Genomic DNA, 17830 nt, shown 5'->3' with positions numbered 1-17830 from the left:
AGTTGCCGCCTGTGGGATCTGGTTCCCTGACCAAGGGCTGAATGCAGGTCCTCTGCGTTGGGAGGATGGAGTCTTAGGCACCCGGCCACCAGGGAAATCCCTTGGTGTCCATTTCTGCCCTTCCTCTGGACCTGTTGCCCGAGAGGGAAGAGCATCAGGGAATCAGCACACTTGTTAGGAGTTGCTCTCATCCAGTAATACTTGGAAGTTAATGGAGAAATACATCCTCCTCCCCAGGTGAGTTAGCCGTAGGTCTCCTCCAGTAGTCACTTGCTCACAGACACGCCCGAAGTGGCATCTCCTCTTCCAGTCTTATATCCCCTCTTCCCCCATCTGTGCTTCTCGGGGTCCCCTCCCAGTTCTGCTGACTTTCAAATCCTTGTTTCAGTGTCTGATTCTGGAGGACCCAAACCAGGGTAAAGAGATCAAGGGGCTTGCTGTCTACCTCTGGTTCACCTTTAGGCTTATCTCCTATCCCTCCTCCCACTGAACCCCATGTTTACTCTTTGTAATCACCTCCCACACCCCCAGGCTTTCATGTTACCCCACTGCACACCCTTGTTCCCTCCCAGGAAATCCAGGCTTATTCATTTGGCATTCACAGACCTCTGTGACCTGTTTGGACTTCGCCTCATGCCTTTCTCCAGCCCCACACAGGGGAGCGTGTATTTCAGCTGCAGTATTGTTTCCCATCCTGCCAAAATGCCCTTCAGTGATCCCACATCCTTGCTTTTACACAGATGTTTTCCTCTGTCCCAAATGGCATGTGAGAGTTTTGCCTCCACTTCTGGTCTACCTTCATCCACGTGACTGAAGGAGTTTTGTTTCCAGTTACAGGCCCTACTCCCCACTCTCAGATTTGCAAGTGAAGACACGGGTTCTAGTTTATGTTCCAGTTTTTTGCTGAACTGTGTTTCCATGTGACAGCACACCAACACTGGCTCCATGAAGTCACGAGCCTTACATGGAGTACAGGAGCCTTCACGGAGAGCAGAATGAGAAATCCTCTGCACACTGATCTTGTAAGAACTCCACGCACAGTGTGACTAAGCTTTCTGCCTTGTTAACTCAGGTTTATGTATGTGGCATTTTACTAACATGCAACTTAGCTCTAATATTTTGGGCTTCCTACAGAGAAGGAAGGAAGAAGCCTCCCTAATCATGAACTCCTCCTTCACAAAATCTTCTTCCTTGGAGATTCACTTCTGTGCATCTCTTTGATAACCTTGAAGATATTGATTTGATCATGAAAATGAAAATGGTTGAGATGTATGAGATTTAAAATAGCACTTCACTGTATACTTGGATCATAGGCTGGACCAAAAAAAAAATGCTTCTTAATGTGCATATTATTTGTTGCAAAACAAAACAAATTGCCAAATGTATCCTTGAAATCAAAGGAAAGGGAATCCCTCAAGAGTTTCTAGTGAGAAGGGATGGTAACTTGAAGTGCATTGTATGTTACCCCTTATTTAAGCCAAGAAGCACATGGGGCAGGTAAGGGCATGGATTCTACTGTGGCTTTAAATCCTGGCTCCACTACTTCCTAGCTATGTAATCTTAGTGCACAACCTGTCTTCAGTTTTTTCACCTGTAAAATGGGCATAATGATGGACCCCACTTCTTAAGGTTGTTGGGAGGGTAAGAGAGTGTATATACGTGTGTGTGTGTGTGTGTGTGTGTGTGTGTGTGTGTGTTCAGCTTGAGGGAAGCTAAATGCCTTTTTTCAAAGCTTGTGCTTAGTTGCTCAGTCGCTCAGTCGTGTCTGACTCTTTGCAACTCTGTGGACTGGATTCTCCAGGAAAGAATACTGGAGTGGGTTGCCCTTCCCTTCTCCAGAGGATCTTTCCAACCTAGGGGTCGAACCCCAGTCTCCTGCATTGCAGGCAGATTCTTTACCATCTGAGCCACCAGGGAAGCCCCTTTAAAGGCTTGTCTCACCTCAACTCCTATTTTTTCTATGTAGCCTTTAGTTCCCTCATTGGAGGATTCTTCCCGGATGTGTTTTTTTTTTATATTTTCTTTTTTAGCCACCTGTACCTTGTGTTTTAATAGCGGGACTGTTTTTGCAACAACTATGTATGTAGAATAACTGATGTCAGGCAAGGTTAAGCTATGCTGAATACTTTTATTTATATTCTTTAATGTAAACATAATTTGCTTTGTAGGCACAATATAACAAAAGCTCTAAAGCCACAAATACATTAGACAATGTTTCAGTTCCCTCCAATCAATCTTAAATTATGGAGAAGCCTTCACAGTTCCTTTAAGGCAACCTGAGGCATTCTGTACACTTCCTTCAGGAAAATAATCATGTGACAGCAAAGATGCTTCAAGCAAGAGTGTTAAACAGTGAATTTTGGTACTTTAATTTTCCCCCCGGTCTTCATGGCATTAGTTGATCTTATTGGTCAAACACTAGTTTTCTCTTCTCATTCTGTATTTCAAGGAGACAAAAGGGTTTTCTTTAACTCATCAGCACAATTTGTGATTAAAGTTGAAAAAACAGACTTGGGGAAGAAGGTCTTCTCATGCTAATCCACTGGATGTAATGAAGGGCATTTGGCTTCTGAATGGAGAGTTCTGTCTCCCCAACCAGAGGAGAGACCTGAGATGCTCACGGGTCTGTCCTCCCCCAGCCCAAGAAAATGCCATTTCTGTCTAGCTCACCAGGAATGTCACTTGGGTAGCAGCTCTTCTTAAGACCTCATGGAACACTTGGCTGTGGGAGAAGCGGGACCAGTAGCACAGCATTTAGCAAAAGTGTTGGGAGAGGGGGGAATACAACCTCTATGTTATCTTTCTAAAGTGGCCAAGACCTGGAATACTGATGTGTCCTGGGGTAGGAAGAGAAGTTGATGTTGGCATCTTCTTTTGAGATACACGGGTCCCTTTGTTCATCAAATGGCATCACCCTTTCTCATCTTCATAGCTTACATATGTATACATACAATGAGGTGACACTTCTTTCAGATAAATATTTGGCATAAATAAGTCATCATCACAAGCTTAAGATGGGAAAAAAGCACATGCTCAGGGAGGTGACATTTGTTACACAGGGACTTAGGGAATAAAACAGGCAGTTGCTGCGATGCGTTCATTGCCATCACTTGGGGGAAGAGTGGGTTCTACCCTAAGGCTCAGTGGTGGAGAGATCGGGCAATGCGGGAGCCCTCTGGTGTCTTGCAGAAGGCAAGAGAGTCAGGGTGCTAACCATGTGGTCTCCTGTGTCTCCAGTGATGGAATCAACCCCTTAGGCCAACAGGACTGGGAGAAGGTGATGAGGAACCCTCCCCCACCCATCTCCTTGGATTCACTGACTCGCTTTCTCTTCCTCCAGAGGAATTGATCGCCTCAAGCCATGTCAAGTAGGGTGGGACTAGGGGTGGGCTCCTTAGGAATTTGGGAGCTGGAAAGTTCATCAAGGGTGTGTGATCAAGTAGTCTGGTCCCTGATTTCTGAAAAGCAGGATCTTGCAAAGAGTCTGCACCATGATTTTATATTTCAGAGGAGAGGAACACACATTTGGTATCAGATAATAAACATCAACCTTTTGTATCACTAGAGTTTGTTACATGTAGAAACATGCTTTGGCAAGAAAAAAGATACTCATTGATTTTTTTCCCCTCAAATAGGGTCCACAAAGGAGGTCTTCCCTGGGGGAAGAGGGGTATCTACCGTAAAGGTGGTTATTCAGTACCTGGAAATGAAAATAGCAAGAAGGGTAATGCCATGGCAAGTGTACAAACAGAGGCGGGTCTCAGGAATGACTTTGAAATAGCCCTACACCTGGTGCCTTTTCTTAAAATGAAATCTATAGAGTAGGGAGAGGATTTTGCTCTCGTGATGTGGTTTCAGAGGAGGAATCCCTGTGGTTGGTCATTACACTTTTGCTGTTGACTCATCTTTTGTCCTGAAAAATGCACATCTCTTCCCCTGTGTTTGTGGTTAAGAACTGGTGAAGGGATTGAGCATCAGAGGGTGGCCGGAGGATATCTCAACCTTTTGACCATGAAACACCTGAATGAAGGTGAAGAGGTTGCCTCTTCAGTGGGAAGAAGGAGAGTACGACTTGGAGAGATCCTGCAGGTAATGGGCTCGTGAAAACATCTCCCGGCCTACCCTCTTTCTGCCGGCCAAACCGGCAAGTGCTCCTGTCGGAAGCATGGGCGGCTGGCAGCAAAAAGGATCACTGGCCCGAAGAAGTCTCGGATCTGGACGGTGCTCTGTGATAACATCTTTCAACCCAAACTCGTCTTTGCCCACATCTGGCCTTTTAAGCGACGGACCCGTGGGCTCGTATCGATTTGCAAGGTTGTTCTAGAACTGTCGAGAAGGACCCAAAGATGGATGGTTTTGAAACAGAGAAGAGGGCAGAGTGTAAAATACACATGGGGGAGGGATGTAATACTGTGTGTATGAGCTTGGCACTTAATTTCAAAAACAACAGTGATCAACAACTTTTTTTTTTTTAGCTCAGCTGACAGCAGACAAACACAACACGCACTGGACTACAGCATTTGTTCACGGAAGAGTTTGGGCACAGAAGAGTTTTCTCAGCTGGATCCTCTTCTCCCAGAGCATCCCTCACATCCTCCCGCCTGGGTCACGGCTACTGGATGAAGGGCATCCTCTCCTTGTTCTCACTGTCTCCCTCGTGGTCCTCTTCCTCTTCGCCCGCCTCGCTGGTCTCCGTGCTGTCGTTGGCCATCTGTAATCCAACAGAGACAGGGGTCGGGCCCTGACTCTCAGCACCGCCCCCTCCCTCGCGGTCTAACCTGGAGCTGCACTTTCTCTCTCTGCCGCTAACAGAGGCAGGGCCTTCCCCCTGGAGCTCCTCCCCTCCACCCTCCTGCCTGCGCGATGCCTGCTTCTCCTTCAGCACACAGCCTGCCTCCTCAAGGAAGCCTTCCCAGACCTCTCTAATGGGAACAGTCCCCCTATCATGAGTGCTCCTCTGTGGCCCGGATGCATGGCTGCCGTGTCCCATTTATACACAAGGCCTGTGGACAGATGACGCCCTGCCCCGCTGTGGGAACTGCAGGCGACAGGACAGATGACCCAGTCTCCTGTTGCCTTCCATTTTCTCTTCTGCACCTAGCACAGTGCCTAACACATAGGAGGGCAATGCATGTTTTAGACCAGCGATCCCACAATGGTGAGAGTTCTTCCTTATTAGTACATATTACGTGCTCACCACCATGCCAGGCCCCTTTCTCTCTTCTCAACAGCCATGAAGTAGTGGCCAGAGCAGTAACTATTGCTGCCAGTTGTTTTGGAGTCGTGCAGAGGGAGACTCAGAGGTGACGTGTAAGCGGGAAGCCATGGGGCAGCGGAGGTCAGCAGGCTGCAGAGAAGGTCGCCAGCCCGCTCTGGGGCCGGGGGCGCCGTCTGACACCGCGGGTGTGCGGGCAGCAGCTGCATCTGGGCTCTGAACCCCTGCATGGCATCAGGTGAGCCCTGCTGCGCTCGCCCGTCCCCATCAGGAGAAGGCCCCGGCAGAGCAGATGCTCCTGCTGCTTGTCGGCCCATCTGCATCTGGAGCCGACAGCAAGGACAACCTTCTGCCAGCCTGCTGCCCCCATGCCTTGCAGCCCAGACGGTTTTGAGTGGTGGGTGTGCGCCCTGCAGTGGGTTCAGTGGGGCAGACTCAGGGCTCTGCCGGTGGCCGTTCCACCAGGAGAGCGTGCCCCTGGGAGACCCTCGCTGCCCCCCTACCCACCCACGTGCTGCGGGGCCGTGATGCGGCCCCATAGGGCCCAGACCCTGTGCTGTTTGCTCTCCCTAGAAATACCCTCACCGCTGGCTGCCTCTCCTTCAAGCCTCATCTCCATTCAGGATGGATGGGCCCCTCCCACCAAGAGATGCTCCCTGTGCCGCAGGTCTGAGTGGCCCATCTGCCGTCAGCTCAGGTCCCAGGGTGAGAGCCCCCGGAGCTCCAGCAATGAGGACAGCGACACCCACGACGGCAGGGCCTGGGCTTTTACTCGGAAAGGTGGCTCTGTAGCTCCCGCTCTGTTGAGAATCTGCCTGTGGTCAAGCAGGCCTTCCTACCAGCCCCACCGCCCAGCAGGACCTCAGGTGTGATGGGCGGGCAGGAAGCCAGGAACAACTCTGGTGCCTGAGAGCAATAGGCAGTGCAGCCGGGCGCTAGGCCCCCTGCTCTGATGGGACTGAAACAGACTTGGCCACGGGTTTAAAAACGGAATGCTGGTGCACAGAAGACTGGAGATTCTGGCCTAACTTGACCCCTATCTGCCTCCAAACACTTGCTGGTCCAGTCCTGGGACTTAGAAGGCATTTTAAAAATTATATCCAGATTGTTATCAGTCACTTACATGTTGTAAAATATCCTCTCACTAAATTGTTCTTCATTGTTTGAAATGGCCATCATACCCAAACCACATTCTGGTTACAAAAGCCAAGGAAACACTTTTTAAAGTGTACACGTTGGACTAAAACATGTCAGGATTGTAGTTCTTCCTCTTTTATCAACCATTGATGCAGCTCCAAAGCTAGACATGCGAGAAAACAAACCAAAAAACCTCCCGAGTATTTTCCTGGTTAAATTGTTCCTGGAACTTAGATTGTATGAGACGAAGTTTTATGCATGTCATTGTAACTGACTTACAAGGGCGTATTCAGCTCCAGTTTACAGACAGTGGAGTTGAAGCCAGGGTGAGAACAACTGCCCAGGTCATGCAGGGGTTCAGAGCTGGGCTCGGGATCCATGCAGTCTGCGTGTTGCCCGCCATACTGCAGAGCCCATCAAGGGACCCTTGCAAGAGGGTCTGGGATGTGTGTGTGACACTCTTCATTCCTGAGGGGCAGGGTATATGTGTGGGGGGATCCCTGCTTGTAAGGATGTTGTCCTGGTAAGGAAAAACAAAAGCCATGGGGCCAGCAGGAGGCAGCTCGGAGGCAGGTGGCATCACTCTGTTGCAGATCTGAATGTGAGTTTATGAACCTTTACCAGGAATTCCTCCCACTTGGAGCCAAGAGTGAGCTCGGGTAACAGGCATGGGCTGTGGTTTCTGTCCTCTCCCGTCTGCCCTCGGATGGCTCTGGAAATGTTCTCGCTGAAGCCTTTTCCTTTCCTTTTTGGCATTCATCCCATCTGTGACTAATCCCTCACTTGATTACCTGGGGTCTCCCCCACCAGCCCCAGCAGAGAGCTGAGAGAGCTGAGAGCAGAAAGCTCTCCTCCATCCCACGTGTGCCTGCCTCTGAAAACCCTCTCCTGCCGCAGCAAACAGATGCCTCTCCTTTGGACTCACCAGTGGAGTCGGGGTCTTTTCTACATCCAGAATTAACTTGCCGATGTTCCCTCGGTCGTGGATCCGCTGCATGGCCTCCTTCACCTAGGAGACAGGGAGAGAGAGTGATGGTGAGGTGAGAAGTCACCCAGGGGACAGGTTCAGTTCAGTAGCTCAGGCGTGTCTGACTCTTTGCGACCCCATGGACTGCAGCACGCCAGGCCTCCCTGTCCTTCACCAACTCCCGGAGCTTGCTCAGACTCATGCCCATTGAGTCGGTGATGCCATCCGGTGACAAGAGGACCTGGACAAGCCAAACCACTCGCTGTCCACCAGGGGGCGCGGCAGTCAAAGTTTAGCAGCTCAACCCGCGGTGGTACCCAACAGCGCGTGCACTTCAATTCTGGTTGTCACTCACACTCTCTGTTCTTATGCAAGCAGCTTGGTTTCCCGGGTCTAAAAAATGAGAGTGATAGCTCCAGAAATGAAAGGAGGAACGTTTCTTAAAAAAAAAAAAAAAAAGAACTGCGGTAGGAGAGTTCTGTGGAGTTCAGTGCTGCAGAAAGTGGCAGGGCCCATTAATCAGAGTAAATTTTGACCAATAAATTATAAAATTATTTTTCTAGGATCATTTGTGCCCAGCTTACTCAAATGTTACATAACCTGATTCGCAGTTTGGCTAAAATGACCCATGACCCAGGTTGAACTACATTCAGGATAAGTTTTTCCCACCCAAGTGGAGGCTTCTCCAGAACTAGCATTTTCCCCAGTGAAGGGTCTTCCCGTTTCTTCTCAAGTGATGGGAGCTTGTCAGACAAGTACATAGATGCCTCTTGGGACCCCTTCAGGCAGGTGTGTGATGGAATGTGATGGAGGCTTCCAGCGTTTCATTGTTGCTGTATGGAAAATGAACACTAGGGGGTGCTGTGGGGATTAAATAAAAGAAGGAAATGGCAACAGAAGGCCAGGGCTTGGCATGGATAAATCCTCCACATCTCTTAGTAAAATCTAAATGGAAATGCAGTATCTCTTGATTTTCTTTTTTTTAAAGAAACAACAGATCTAGTTAAAATATTTTTCCTGAAGTTTCAGTTTTAAATATCTTTGTTCATGCATTCATTCAATCCACAAACATTCACTAGTTGTTGCTTATAGGCTACATGCCATGGCATAAAAAAAAAAATTTTTTTTAAGTGAACTAGGGACTCTGCCTTTGAGGAACTCAATCTGGGGTTTATGGAGCAGTGTTTGCTTATAGAAAAACCAAAGCCAGCCTCCTATATGAATGAAAACTTGACAGAGCCACTAAAAGGTGCATATTCTAATTGCTTTTCTGGGACTTTTGTCCTAAAGACACAATTCAAATTCTGGGGAAGAAATTATCACACAAAAGATACTCAATTGCTTTCAATGACAAAACACTGGAGCAACTTATATGTCACAGAATAAGGGACAATAATCACAGAATAAGGGAATGATCAAGTAAATTGAAGTTCTGACATATATCTACCGATTGGAACTGTTTTGTAGCTGTTAAAGTGCTAATTATAAAGACTGTGCAGTAGGATTAAATGCCTTTGTAATATTGTTAAATGAGTCAAAATGGCTATTCTACCCAAAGCAATCTATAGATTCAATGCAATCCCTATCAAGTTACCAACAGTATTTTTCACAGAACTAGAACAAATAATTTCACAATTTGTATGGAAATACAAAAAACCTCGAATAGCCAGAGTAATCTTGAGAAAGAAGAATGGAACTGGAGGAATCAACCTGCCTGACTTCAGACTCTACTACAAAGCCACAGTCATCAAGACAGTATGGTACTGGCACAAAGACAGAAATATAGATCAATGGAACAGAATAGAAAGCCCAGAGATAAATCCATGAACCTATGGACACCTTATCTTTGACAAAGTAGGCAAGGATATACAATGGAAAAAAGACAATCTCTTTAACAAGTGGTGCTGGGAAAACTGGTCAACCACTTGTAAAAGAATGAAATGAGAAAGTCGAGGTGCATATCTTTACATCTCCATAAAAGCATGGGCATCCTACCATAACTGGAAATATATGATAAAACATTATGTAGGGGAAATAGGTGCCTTTCAATTCTAACGTCCAAACATTGTTATCTGGTAACCTGTTATCAAACCAGCGTTCATTATAAAGTAAATGCATCTTTAAATGCGTTCTTTGGATAAGGTAGCATTGGTTAGAATAAACCTCTTATAGACGGATAGCATCATGTGGTTGTTGCATTCCATGCCCCTCGCACGTAACCCAGGGGTCTCTCCTGTTTCTCCGATGAACACTGCTTTCCAAGTGCTTTTGTATTTCGGAGCTAACAACTACTGTTTACTGAGAATCTGTAAACATTGTGGCAGGCAGCTTCTAAAACTGCTCCCAACCCCCTCCCAGGACTCACCTCCGTGTGTATTCCCCGCCCCCATTAAATGTGAGCTGGACCCAGCAACTTGCTTCTAACAAACTGCATATAGCAGAAGTGATGGCATGCCCCTTCCTGATTAGGTTATGAAAGACTGACTTCTGTCCTGCGGTCTGTCTCTTTCTCTGACTCTTCTTGCCTCTTGAACTGATGACACAAATTGGCATGTTGTGAGCTGCCCTGTGGAGAGGTTCCCGCCTCCCCTGGCAAGGAATGGAGGGAGAGCTCCAGCCAACAGCCAATGAGAAGCTGATACCCTCCATTCAAAAGCCCCCGAGGCTCTGGATCCTGCCGACAGCCAATGAGAGGGCTTGGAAGCAGATCCTCCCTCAGTCAAGCCTTGAAATGAGACCACAGCGTTTGCTGACACCTTGACTGCAGCCAAAGGACCCAGCTAAGCCCCGCCCAGAGTCCTCACCCACAGGTACTGAGATCATGAAGTTATTTTAAGTCAGTAAGTCTTAGGGATAATTTGTCATGCAGCCACAGATAATTAATACATTGTTACCTTGAATGTATAATTCTTCCCTTGCAAGATACATATTACCCCATTCAATACCTTGGTGCTCAAAGACATAAGCAATTTGTCCAAAGATTAACATGGTTATTGGCGACAGAATCGAGTTTCTGACTTAGATTTGTCAGACTTCAAAAACCAATGCTTTTCCCTAGTACTGCCCAGAACTTGCTGCTTCCTTTGATTCTCACATAATGGTTTCCCAGAATTCAGTTGTTTATTACCCAGGCAAGTTATTAAACACCTGGAAACTCCTTGGAGATTAGGAACAGTTTTTAAACTGCTTCTCCAATAAGGCAGAGCCCAGGGAAACAGAGAAGCTGTGTTCTTACCAGTTAAAACTGATTGTGGTGCTCGGAAGAGAGCTCCCTGCGGGGCTGGCTCTAATCTGCATATTTTTTGTACATTTCTTTCTGAAATGAACTGATGCCTTGAAGTTCGTACATGGGGGATGGAGAAAGGATTAGGAATCTGATCCCCAGTCATGCTGTTTGAGTTTACAGTTCTCCTGGGCTGCTCTTGGGGGTGGGAAGAATCTTTTATGACAGCTCTCAGAGGGAAAGAAACTTGATACCATTTTTTGATCAATTCTTTATGAAGCACAGCGTGAGGCATTTTACACATGTTGCTTCATTTTATCTGCACCTCAAGCCTCTTAGATGACCATAGGCATCAGAGTTTCAACAGAGAAACCCGAAGATGAAAAATCGAAGGGGTCTGTGGCAAGTCATCCATCTGAATGGTATAGGAACCACGTGGGAATTAAGAGTGCAGCTTGCCCTTTCTAGGACTCTGGGAAAACCAGAGCAGATGGGTCTCTGGTGTGTGCACCCCAAAGCTTCCCTCCAACGACATCATCAAAAGGTAAAATCTGCAAAGAGAGATTTCGCTCCCAAGTTGCCAGTTTATGAACTGAAGCACCTGCATGGGTGACTGTGCCCAGAAGATGGAAGTGACAACATTCAGAAAGCTACTCATCTCCCCTGTGGCTGCCAAGGAGGGTTTTCTAAAGCACACCTCTGCTTAGCCCCTCTCCCCGCTGCATGCAGGAGAGAAGTCCGGCAGACGTGGCGTGGCCTGTCACAGCGACCACTCGCTGCACATGACGCTGAGCACTTGAACCATGGCCGGTCCCAGCTGTGATGCTGGGGGTGAAATACACAGCGCACTTCAGTGATTTAATCATAAGAGAAGGAGGGAAACTCTCTGTTAATGTCGGGAGGTGACCAGTGCATCTTCAGTGCATGGCAGACACCGAAAGCCGCTGCCCTGGGACAACCCAGAGGGATGGGGCGGGGAGGGAGGTGGGGGCTTCAGGATGGGGGACACATGTGTGTCCATGGCTGATTCGTGTCGCTGCATGGCAAAACCACCACAGTATTGTAAAGTAATTATCCTCCAATTAAAATAAATTAATTTAAAAATACTGAAACAATAGCATTTTAAATATCCTGGGTAAAGGAAAACATATGATTTAAATTAATTTCACCTATTTCTACATTTCTGCCTGTGAAAGTGAAAATGTTAGTTGCTCAGTCATGTCTAACTCTTTGTGATCCTATGGACTGTAGCCCACCAGGCTCCTCTGTCCATGGGACTCTCCAGGCAAGAATACTGGAGTGGGTTGCTGTGCTTTCTTCCAGGGGATCTTCCTGACCCAGGGATCGAGCCCACATCTCTTACGTCTCCTGTTTTGTTTGGCAGGTAGGTTCTTTACCACTAGCACCACCTAGGAAGCCCCAATTAAGCCCAGTAAGAAGTGTAAAAAGAAGCTGAGATTCATTTTAAAAATGTATTTTCTTTAACTAGATTATTATCTAATTATTTTATATACCTTATATCTATAATCTTGTTATCTATTATCTGTTTATTATCTATCTGAAATATTATCATTTCAATATATGCTCAATCTAATAAAGTTATGAATGAAATGTTATATATATATATATATACACACACACACATTTATATACACATATCTGTAGTGCTAAGTGTTTGGAATCCGGGGTGCATTTGACTCTTAGAGCATGTCTGAGTTCAGACCAGCTACACTTCAGTTGCTCTCGTCTGCTGTATTGGAGAGTACAGCCTGAATGGCAGGACAATGGCACCAACCTCAGGGATCCCAGTGCAGAGGAGCGTCTGGCATATGACTGCTTCCAGAACGAATGAATGAGCGAACAAGGAAGTTGATTTGTGGGGAGAGTAGGACATCACATGCTGAGCCAACCCAGAGGTTTCTGTCTGGTCCATGCCACGTCCCAGAGCCCCTGGCCCAGGCGGCCTGCTAGGCGGCCTGCCGGGGCGGCCCAGTGCAGTCTGCTCATAATCACGGCATGGTCCCCGCACCCAATCTGAGACACCCCTCCTGGCTGCGGTAGAGATGGACTGACTGGAGCCAGAATCCCAGCTGCGGGGCTGGCCAGAGCTGGTCTCAGCAGCTGGATTTTCCAGGGCTAGGGATCCTGGCTGCAGTCAGCCCATCTCTTCCAGAGCTGCTTTTCCATCCAGACGGCAGGAGGGAATCTGAGTCATGGTACTCAAACACCTCAAGAGGCCAAGATCCTGAGCACTGAGGCCATCTGAGTCTTTTCTGACACTTCTGGTCCCCGGGAGGCTACCTTGATAAACCAGCCCAAGTGGATGGTGGCAGGAGGCAGGGATGATATCCCCACTTCTCAGGCTCTGCTTTGACTAGTAACATCATTCCAGCAAGTTGCTTCACCTCTTTGCTCCCCATCTTCTTGATATGTAAAATGATAACTGTTATTCTATCCATCTGTTCGTTCAGTCTGTCACTCATCCAACAGTGCCAAATCTCCTTTCCAGGAGCTGTGTAAGGAGTAATGGTTGAAACAGACACACTTTCTGTCCAGAAGGAAACACAATTTCACTTACTAAACAGGTTAGTCATCATAAAAAGAGTTTCATGATCTAAATAACGTGCTTCTGATTTGTTTATTTCACCCCAATGGGTGACAACCCATCAGAGTTGACCCTGTACCACTGGTTTGTATTTCAGCCAAGTCCAGTAGCATTCAAGCTGGTGTTCAAGCATGACCCCTGGGGAAAATGTGATTGGCTCAGGCTGTGTTCACAGAGGAACACTAGCTGTGGTCATTCTTATTTCCTCCTGCAACGGATCTAGGAGAAGTGGTTTTCTGGAAGTTGGGGAAAATGATGATGAGCAAACCTACAAGATCCCAGCCTTCATGGTCTTACAGAGACACCGACTTAATCAAAATGACTCAAATAAATGTAGGCTTGCCACTGGGTAATTCTAAGATGGTGTCAAGAGAATGTGGATAGGGGAACTGACCTGGTTGGGAAGATCATGGAAAACTCCTCTGAAGAAGTGACAATCGAGCTGGGTTTTAAAGGATGAGTAGAACATGACTAGGAAAAGAAGGGAGAGAGGACCATCGCAAGAAGAGGGAGCCAAGTGTGAAAGCAGAGACTGCAAAGAGGCTAGCAGACAGGAGGACAGAGAACAAAAGTGAACACCGGGCAAGACGCTGGGGAAGTTGGCTGGGGATGTTGGCACTACATTCCAGAGTCTGCCAGGGTGCAGTTGTCCAGTGCAGATCACACAAATCTACAGCATCCAGTCATTTCCAGAGTGGTCAGTTCCTTCAGGCTTGAGCAATGAGGGTTAATGATGCTCCATCTTTGGGGTCTCAGTTAATGTTTCACAGTATTTCATTTCCTTTTCAGTGTTGTGAAAGGCACAAATTCATTAGAGTACAAATGATACCACTTAATAACCAAAGCATTTGGCTTGCGCTATGAATAGTAATAAGCCTAGCCATCTAAAAGAGGAAAAAAATTAAGATGGATTAGTCCATGGATCACTGTGTCTATTAGATGATAAATTAAAAGCTTTGAAAAAGAAGAAATGAGTAATACTCTAATTAAGAAGCACATCTACCCAATTCATATTTGGAAGATGACTCATATTAATGACATTCATCTTTGGGGGGGAATGAATGATTGCTTAAAATCCAAAGTGGGTGTGGAAAAGTAACACATTCATTGCAGGTAGACTTGAAATCTGGTATTTATGTTCTGTCAAGAAACTGTGAGAATCTAAAGTGAGTGAGCCCTGAGATTTTGACCTATATGGAAGAGTGACTGAAAAAGTAAAATGTCCAGAATCATGGATTGATCCACTGGGAAGGTGGAGAAAAAATTCAAACACAAGTCATGTTTGGATTAGATGCAAATGGATCTGTGCAGTGATGCAAGGCATGGGTTAGGATGGGGCATTAAGAGAGTGCTCACTCCCAGGGTCATCTGAGTGGTGGTTTAGCACCCAAGAGTGAGTGCTTCCTTAAAATTTGCACCCTAGTCACCTACCTTGACCCATTCTCGTTTTGGTACTGCATGGAAGCCAAATATTGTTAAAAGAAGGAGACAGTATGTTGTCATTTTAAAAGAAGTGTCTGCTTGGCCACAAACTAGTGTGGATGGTCCAAGAAGATTTTTAAGGGGCCATTGGTAGGAGCACTGGCTTAGAAGAGGGACAGATTATTTGGAGAGTGAGGAAGAGGGAAGACAAAAAAGCACAACAACAGAATCAGATGAAGCAACTGGTCCTTGTCTCCTTCGGAACCTGGATGACATTGACACTAATGATCAAATATGTATCGCGGTCAAGAGGAGTTCAAATGAAGTAAACATTGAGTTAAAAGCCAGAATTGTTCTTCAGAAATCTACAACCCATAATCAAGCCATACTGTATATTCTAGTCCAATTGTATTTTGAAGTAAAGCAAAAGATGAAAAAAAAATCTAGTGAATTGCCTTCAATGTTTGTTTGATTTTCTTTAACAGTGTTCCCCAGTGTCAAATTTGGATGTTGGAGTAGAATTAAACTGGACACTTCAAGGATGCTTATTCCAACATATAAGTGAAGTCTGGGGCAGGGGCAGATTAAAAAAAAAATGCGTGAAATGATTCTTGTTCCCTGCAGAAAAATATCTGCTGTACAATCTGTAAGAGAGATGTTTGAAGTGTGACGGGCACAGAAAAGGAAGCAATTGGGGTTAGGAGAAGGATGAAAATCAGGGGGAAACTCTTGGCAGGAATGAACTTACAGACTGAGACTTGAAGGTCAACTAGGAGTTTGTCACTCAGCCAAGGAGAAGGACATAGAAATATTAAGAGTTTAAGGAAATATTGCTCTACTCCAAGAATGAGTCATTGACAGCCACTAGAACTCTGAGGGCAATGGTGGTGATGATGCTTTGAAAATCCTCTTGAATTAAGATTTTCAAGTCTGCTGCAAATGGGTTACATCATTACTTGAGCTCCTGCCACTTCTGAAATCCCACACGACAGTTGCAGAACTTACAGAATATCATGTCAACTGATTCTTGCTTCAAATCCTTTAGCAAAATCCTCCAGCCAGGGAGAGAAACTCTTATTCCTGCTTGGACCTTGCCTCCAGATAATACTAGTTTTATTCATTCCCTGATGGATAATGACACCTGAAGGTTTTCCATTCCACTACACCTGAAGGATTTCCCCTGGAACAGTGCAATGGGGAAGTAATGGAAAAGGGTTAGAACTATAAGGAGGCCAAAGAAAAGACACTTCAAAATCTTGAAAGTTCTTGTTTTTCCAAAGGGATGATGGCCAGAGCTGCTGACATTTAGGAAACTACAGTTTAGAAAGCAGAGGTGACCTTTCCTTAGACTTCCAGAGAAATGGCTTGCTTGAAGGCTGTTTGGGGAGCATTTTTGTACCTAAGGGAACTGAGATAACATTGACTGTGTCATCTAGACATGGCTGTCATTTAGATAAGGGTTAGGATGTCCAGGGTGCAAAATGAGAGGTGGCTAACAGAGGCAGATATGCCTGGGACAACTGTCTGGGGATGCTCTAAAGTAAGGAATAGAAATAAAAGAGTAATTGTGTTTGTATAAGAGGCATTTGCAAGCAAAGCACTCCGGGAGAAAGCTGATCTCCACTACTTTTAAGGGGATCTGTGGATCCTCCACTAAGACAGGAAGGAAAAGAAGGTTTTAGGCTTTGGACTGCAGTAATATAACCTGCCCTCAGGTTACATTAGGAGAAGGTGAGAGTCTCAGGGAAAGAGATGAATCTAAAACTCAGGTAACTGTAAATGACAAGGCAGTGGTGGTGCATGCCCCTGGGGCTGTGGGGGACGATGCACGCTCTCATCACAGCAGCCAACACATGCAAATGCTCAGCAGGTGCTTCACCAAGCAAAGCATTTTCTACACCTGATCTCTGTGAGGTGAGCAGGAGCTTGTCCAACTGTCGATCAAGGGTACATACAAATACTCTCTTTTTTCTCCTGGAGCCCCTGTTGCTTGCGGAGGAGAGCTGAGATCACACTGAGGTTTGGCAAGGTGATGCAGCTTGTCCCAAGTCAAGCTGTGGGATGTGAAGATGTCAGCTTCAAACCGAGCCGTGCGAACCCCCAGGGGCTTGGTGCACTGTTGCCAGATGTGTGGAGCCGGGGAGGAGGCAGGAGGTGGAGAGGAGGGGCCATGGGGCACTGGGTGCTGCCCCGTGGAACCCCGTAGGATGTGTTATTTCCTCTGCACTTCCACACGCACCCTGTAGGATGTGTTATTTCCTCTGCACTTCCGCACGCACCCCGTAGGATGTGTTATTTCCTCTGCACTTCCGCACGCACCCCGTAGGATGTGTTATTTCCTCTGCACTTCCGCACGCACCCCGTAGGATGTGTTATTTCCTCTGCACTTCCGCACGCACCCCGTAGGATGTGTTATTTCCTCTGCACTTCCGCACGCACCCCGTAGGATGTGCTATTTCCTCTGCACTTCCGCACGCACCCCGTAGGATGTGCTATTTCCTCTGCACTTCCGCACACACCCCGTAGGATGTGTTATTTCCTCTGCACTTCCGCACGCACCCCGTAGGATGTGTTATTTCCTCTGCACTTCCGCACGCACCCCGTAGGATGTGCTATTTCCTCTGCACTTCCGCACGCACCCCGTAGGATGTGCTATTTCCTCTGCACTTCCGCACGCACCCCGTAGGATGTGTTATTTCCTCTGCACTTCCGCACGCACCCCGTAGGATGTGTTATTTCCTCTGCACTTCCGCACGCACCCTGTTGCTCCCGGGTTGTAACACCTAATTCCACTCTCTCTTGAAGAGTCTCTCAACCTAGGAGCACTGACTTTTGGAGGCAGAGAATTCTTGGTTGCGGGGGCTGTCCTGGGCATCACAGAGCGATGCACTGTGTGTGTGACACTCGAAAATGCACTCCCAGTGTGACAAATGAAAATGCTCCCAGGCATTTGTCAAATGTCCCCTGGAGGGAAAGAATCAGCTCTAGCTGAGACGGTGTGAGGTCTCAGTCTCCACTCCACACCTCCCATTCAAGCGCAGACGCCTGCCTCCCCCCAGCACACACAGGACGCCTTGGCCAGGGACTTGCCACCAGAGACTGGTGTCTGTTCCATCCTCAGGACTAGGAAGGGAATGTGGCACATGGCGGGTGCTGTGTGGTCTCTGACCTCAGAACACTCATTGGTTAGGTCAGGTTTTCTTAAAATGTGGACGGAAGACAGTGTTTATCAATGGGGTCACCACTAATGAACCTATGTGC

The 17830-nt window shown here is 46.9% G+C and overlaps 1 protein-coding gene and 1 long non-coding RNA gene across 2 annotated transcripts in view; one reads left to right on the top strand and one right to left on the bottom strand.

The window, feature by feature from the left end:
• Positions 1-4544: 4544 nt before the first annotated feature.
• Positions 4545-17830, bottom strand: part of VAT1L (vesicle amine transport 1 like) — a 172222-nt gene continuing 158936 nt past the window's right edge. The window contains exons 8-9 of the mRNA XM_065920430.1: positions 7278-7361; positions 4545-4711 (exon numbers count right to left, since the gene is read on the bottom strand). Coding sequence (XP_065776502.1) covers positions 4613-4711; positions 7278-7361 — 183 coding nt within the window. The 3' untranslated portion in view covers positions 4545-4612. The remainder of the gene's footprint in view (positions 4712-7277; positions 7362-17830) is intronic.
• Positions 11863-13333, top strand: LOC136159050 (uncharacterized). The gene is made up of 3 exons (XR_010661389.1): positions 11863-11926; positions 13052-13127; positions 13245-13333. It is a non-coding gene; the product is annotated as an uncharacterized lncRNA (long non-coding RNA).

This window comes from Muntiacus reevesi, chromosome 2 (genome assembly GCF_963930625.1).
Source record: "Muntiacus reevesi chromosome 2, mMunRee1.1, whole genome shotgun sequence".
NCBI classification, from domain to species: domain Eukaryota; kingdom Metazoa; phylum Chordata; class Mammalia; order Artiodactyla; family Cervidae; genus Muntiacus; species Muntiacus reevesi.
The sequence above is the reverse complement of the archived record's forward strand: the minus strand, read 5'-3'. Positions and strand labels throughout refer to the sequence as shown.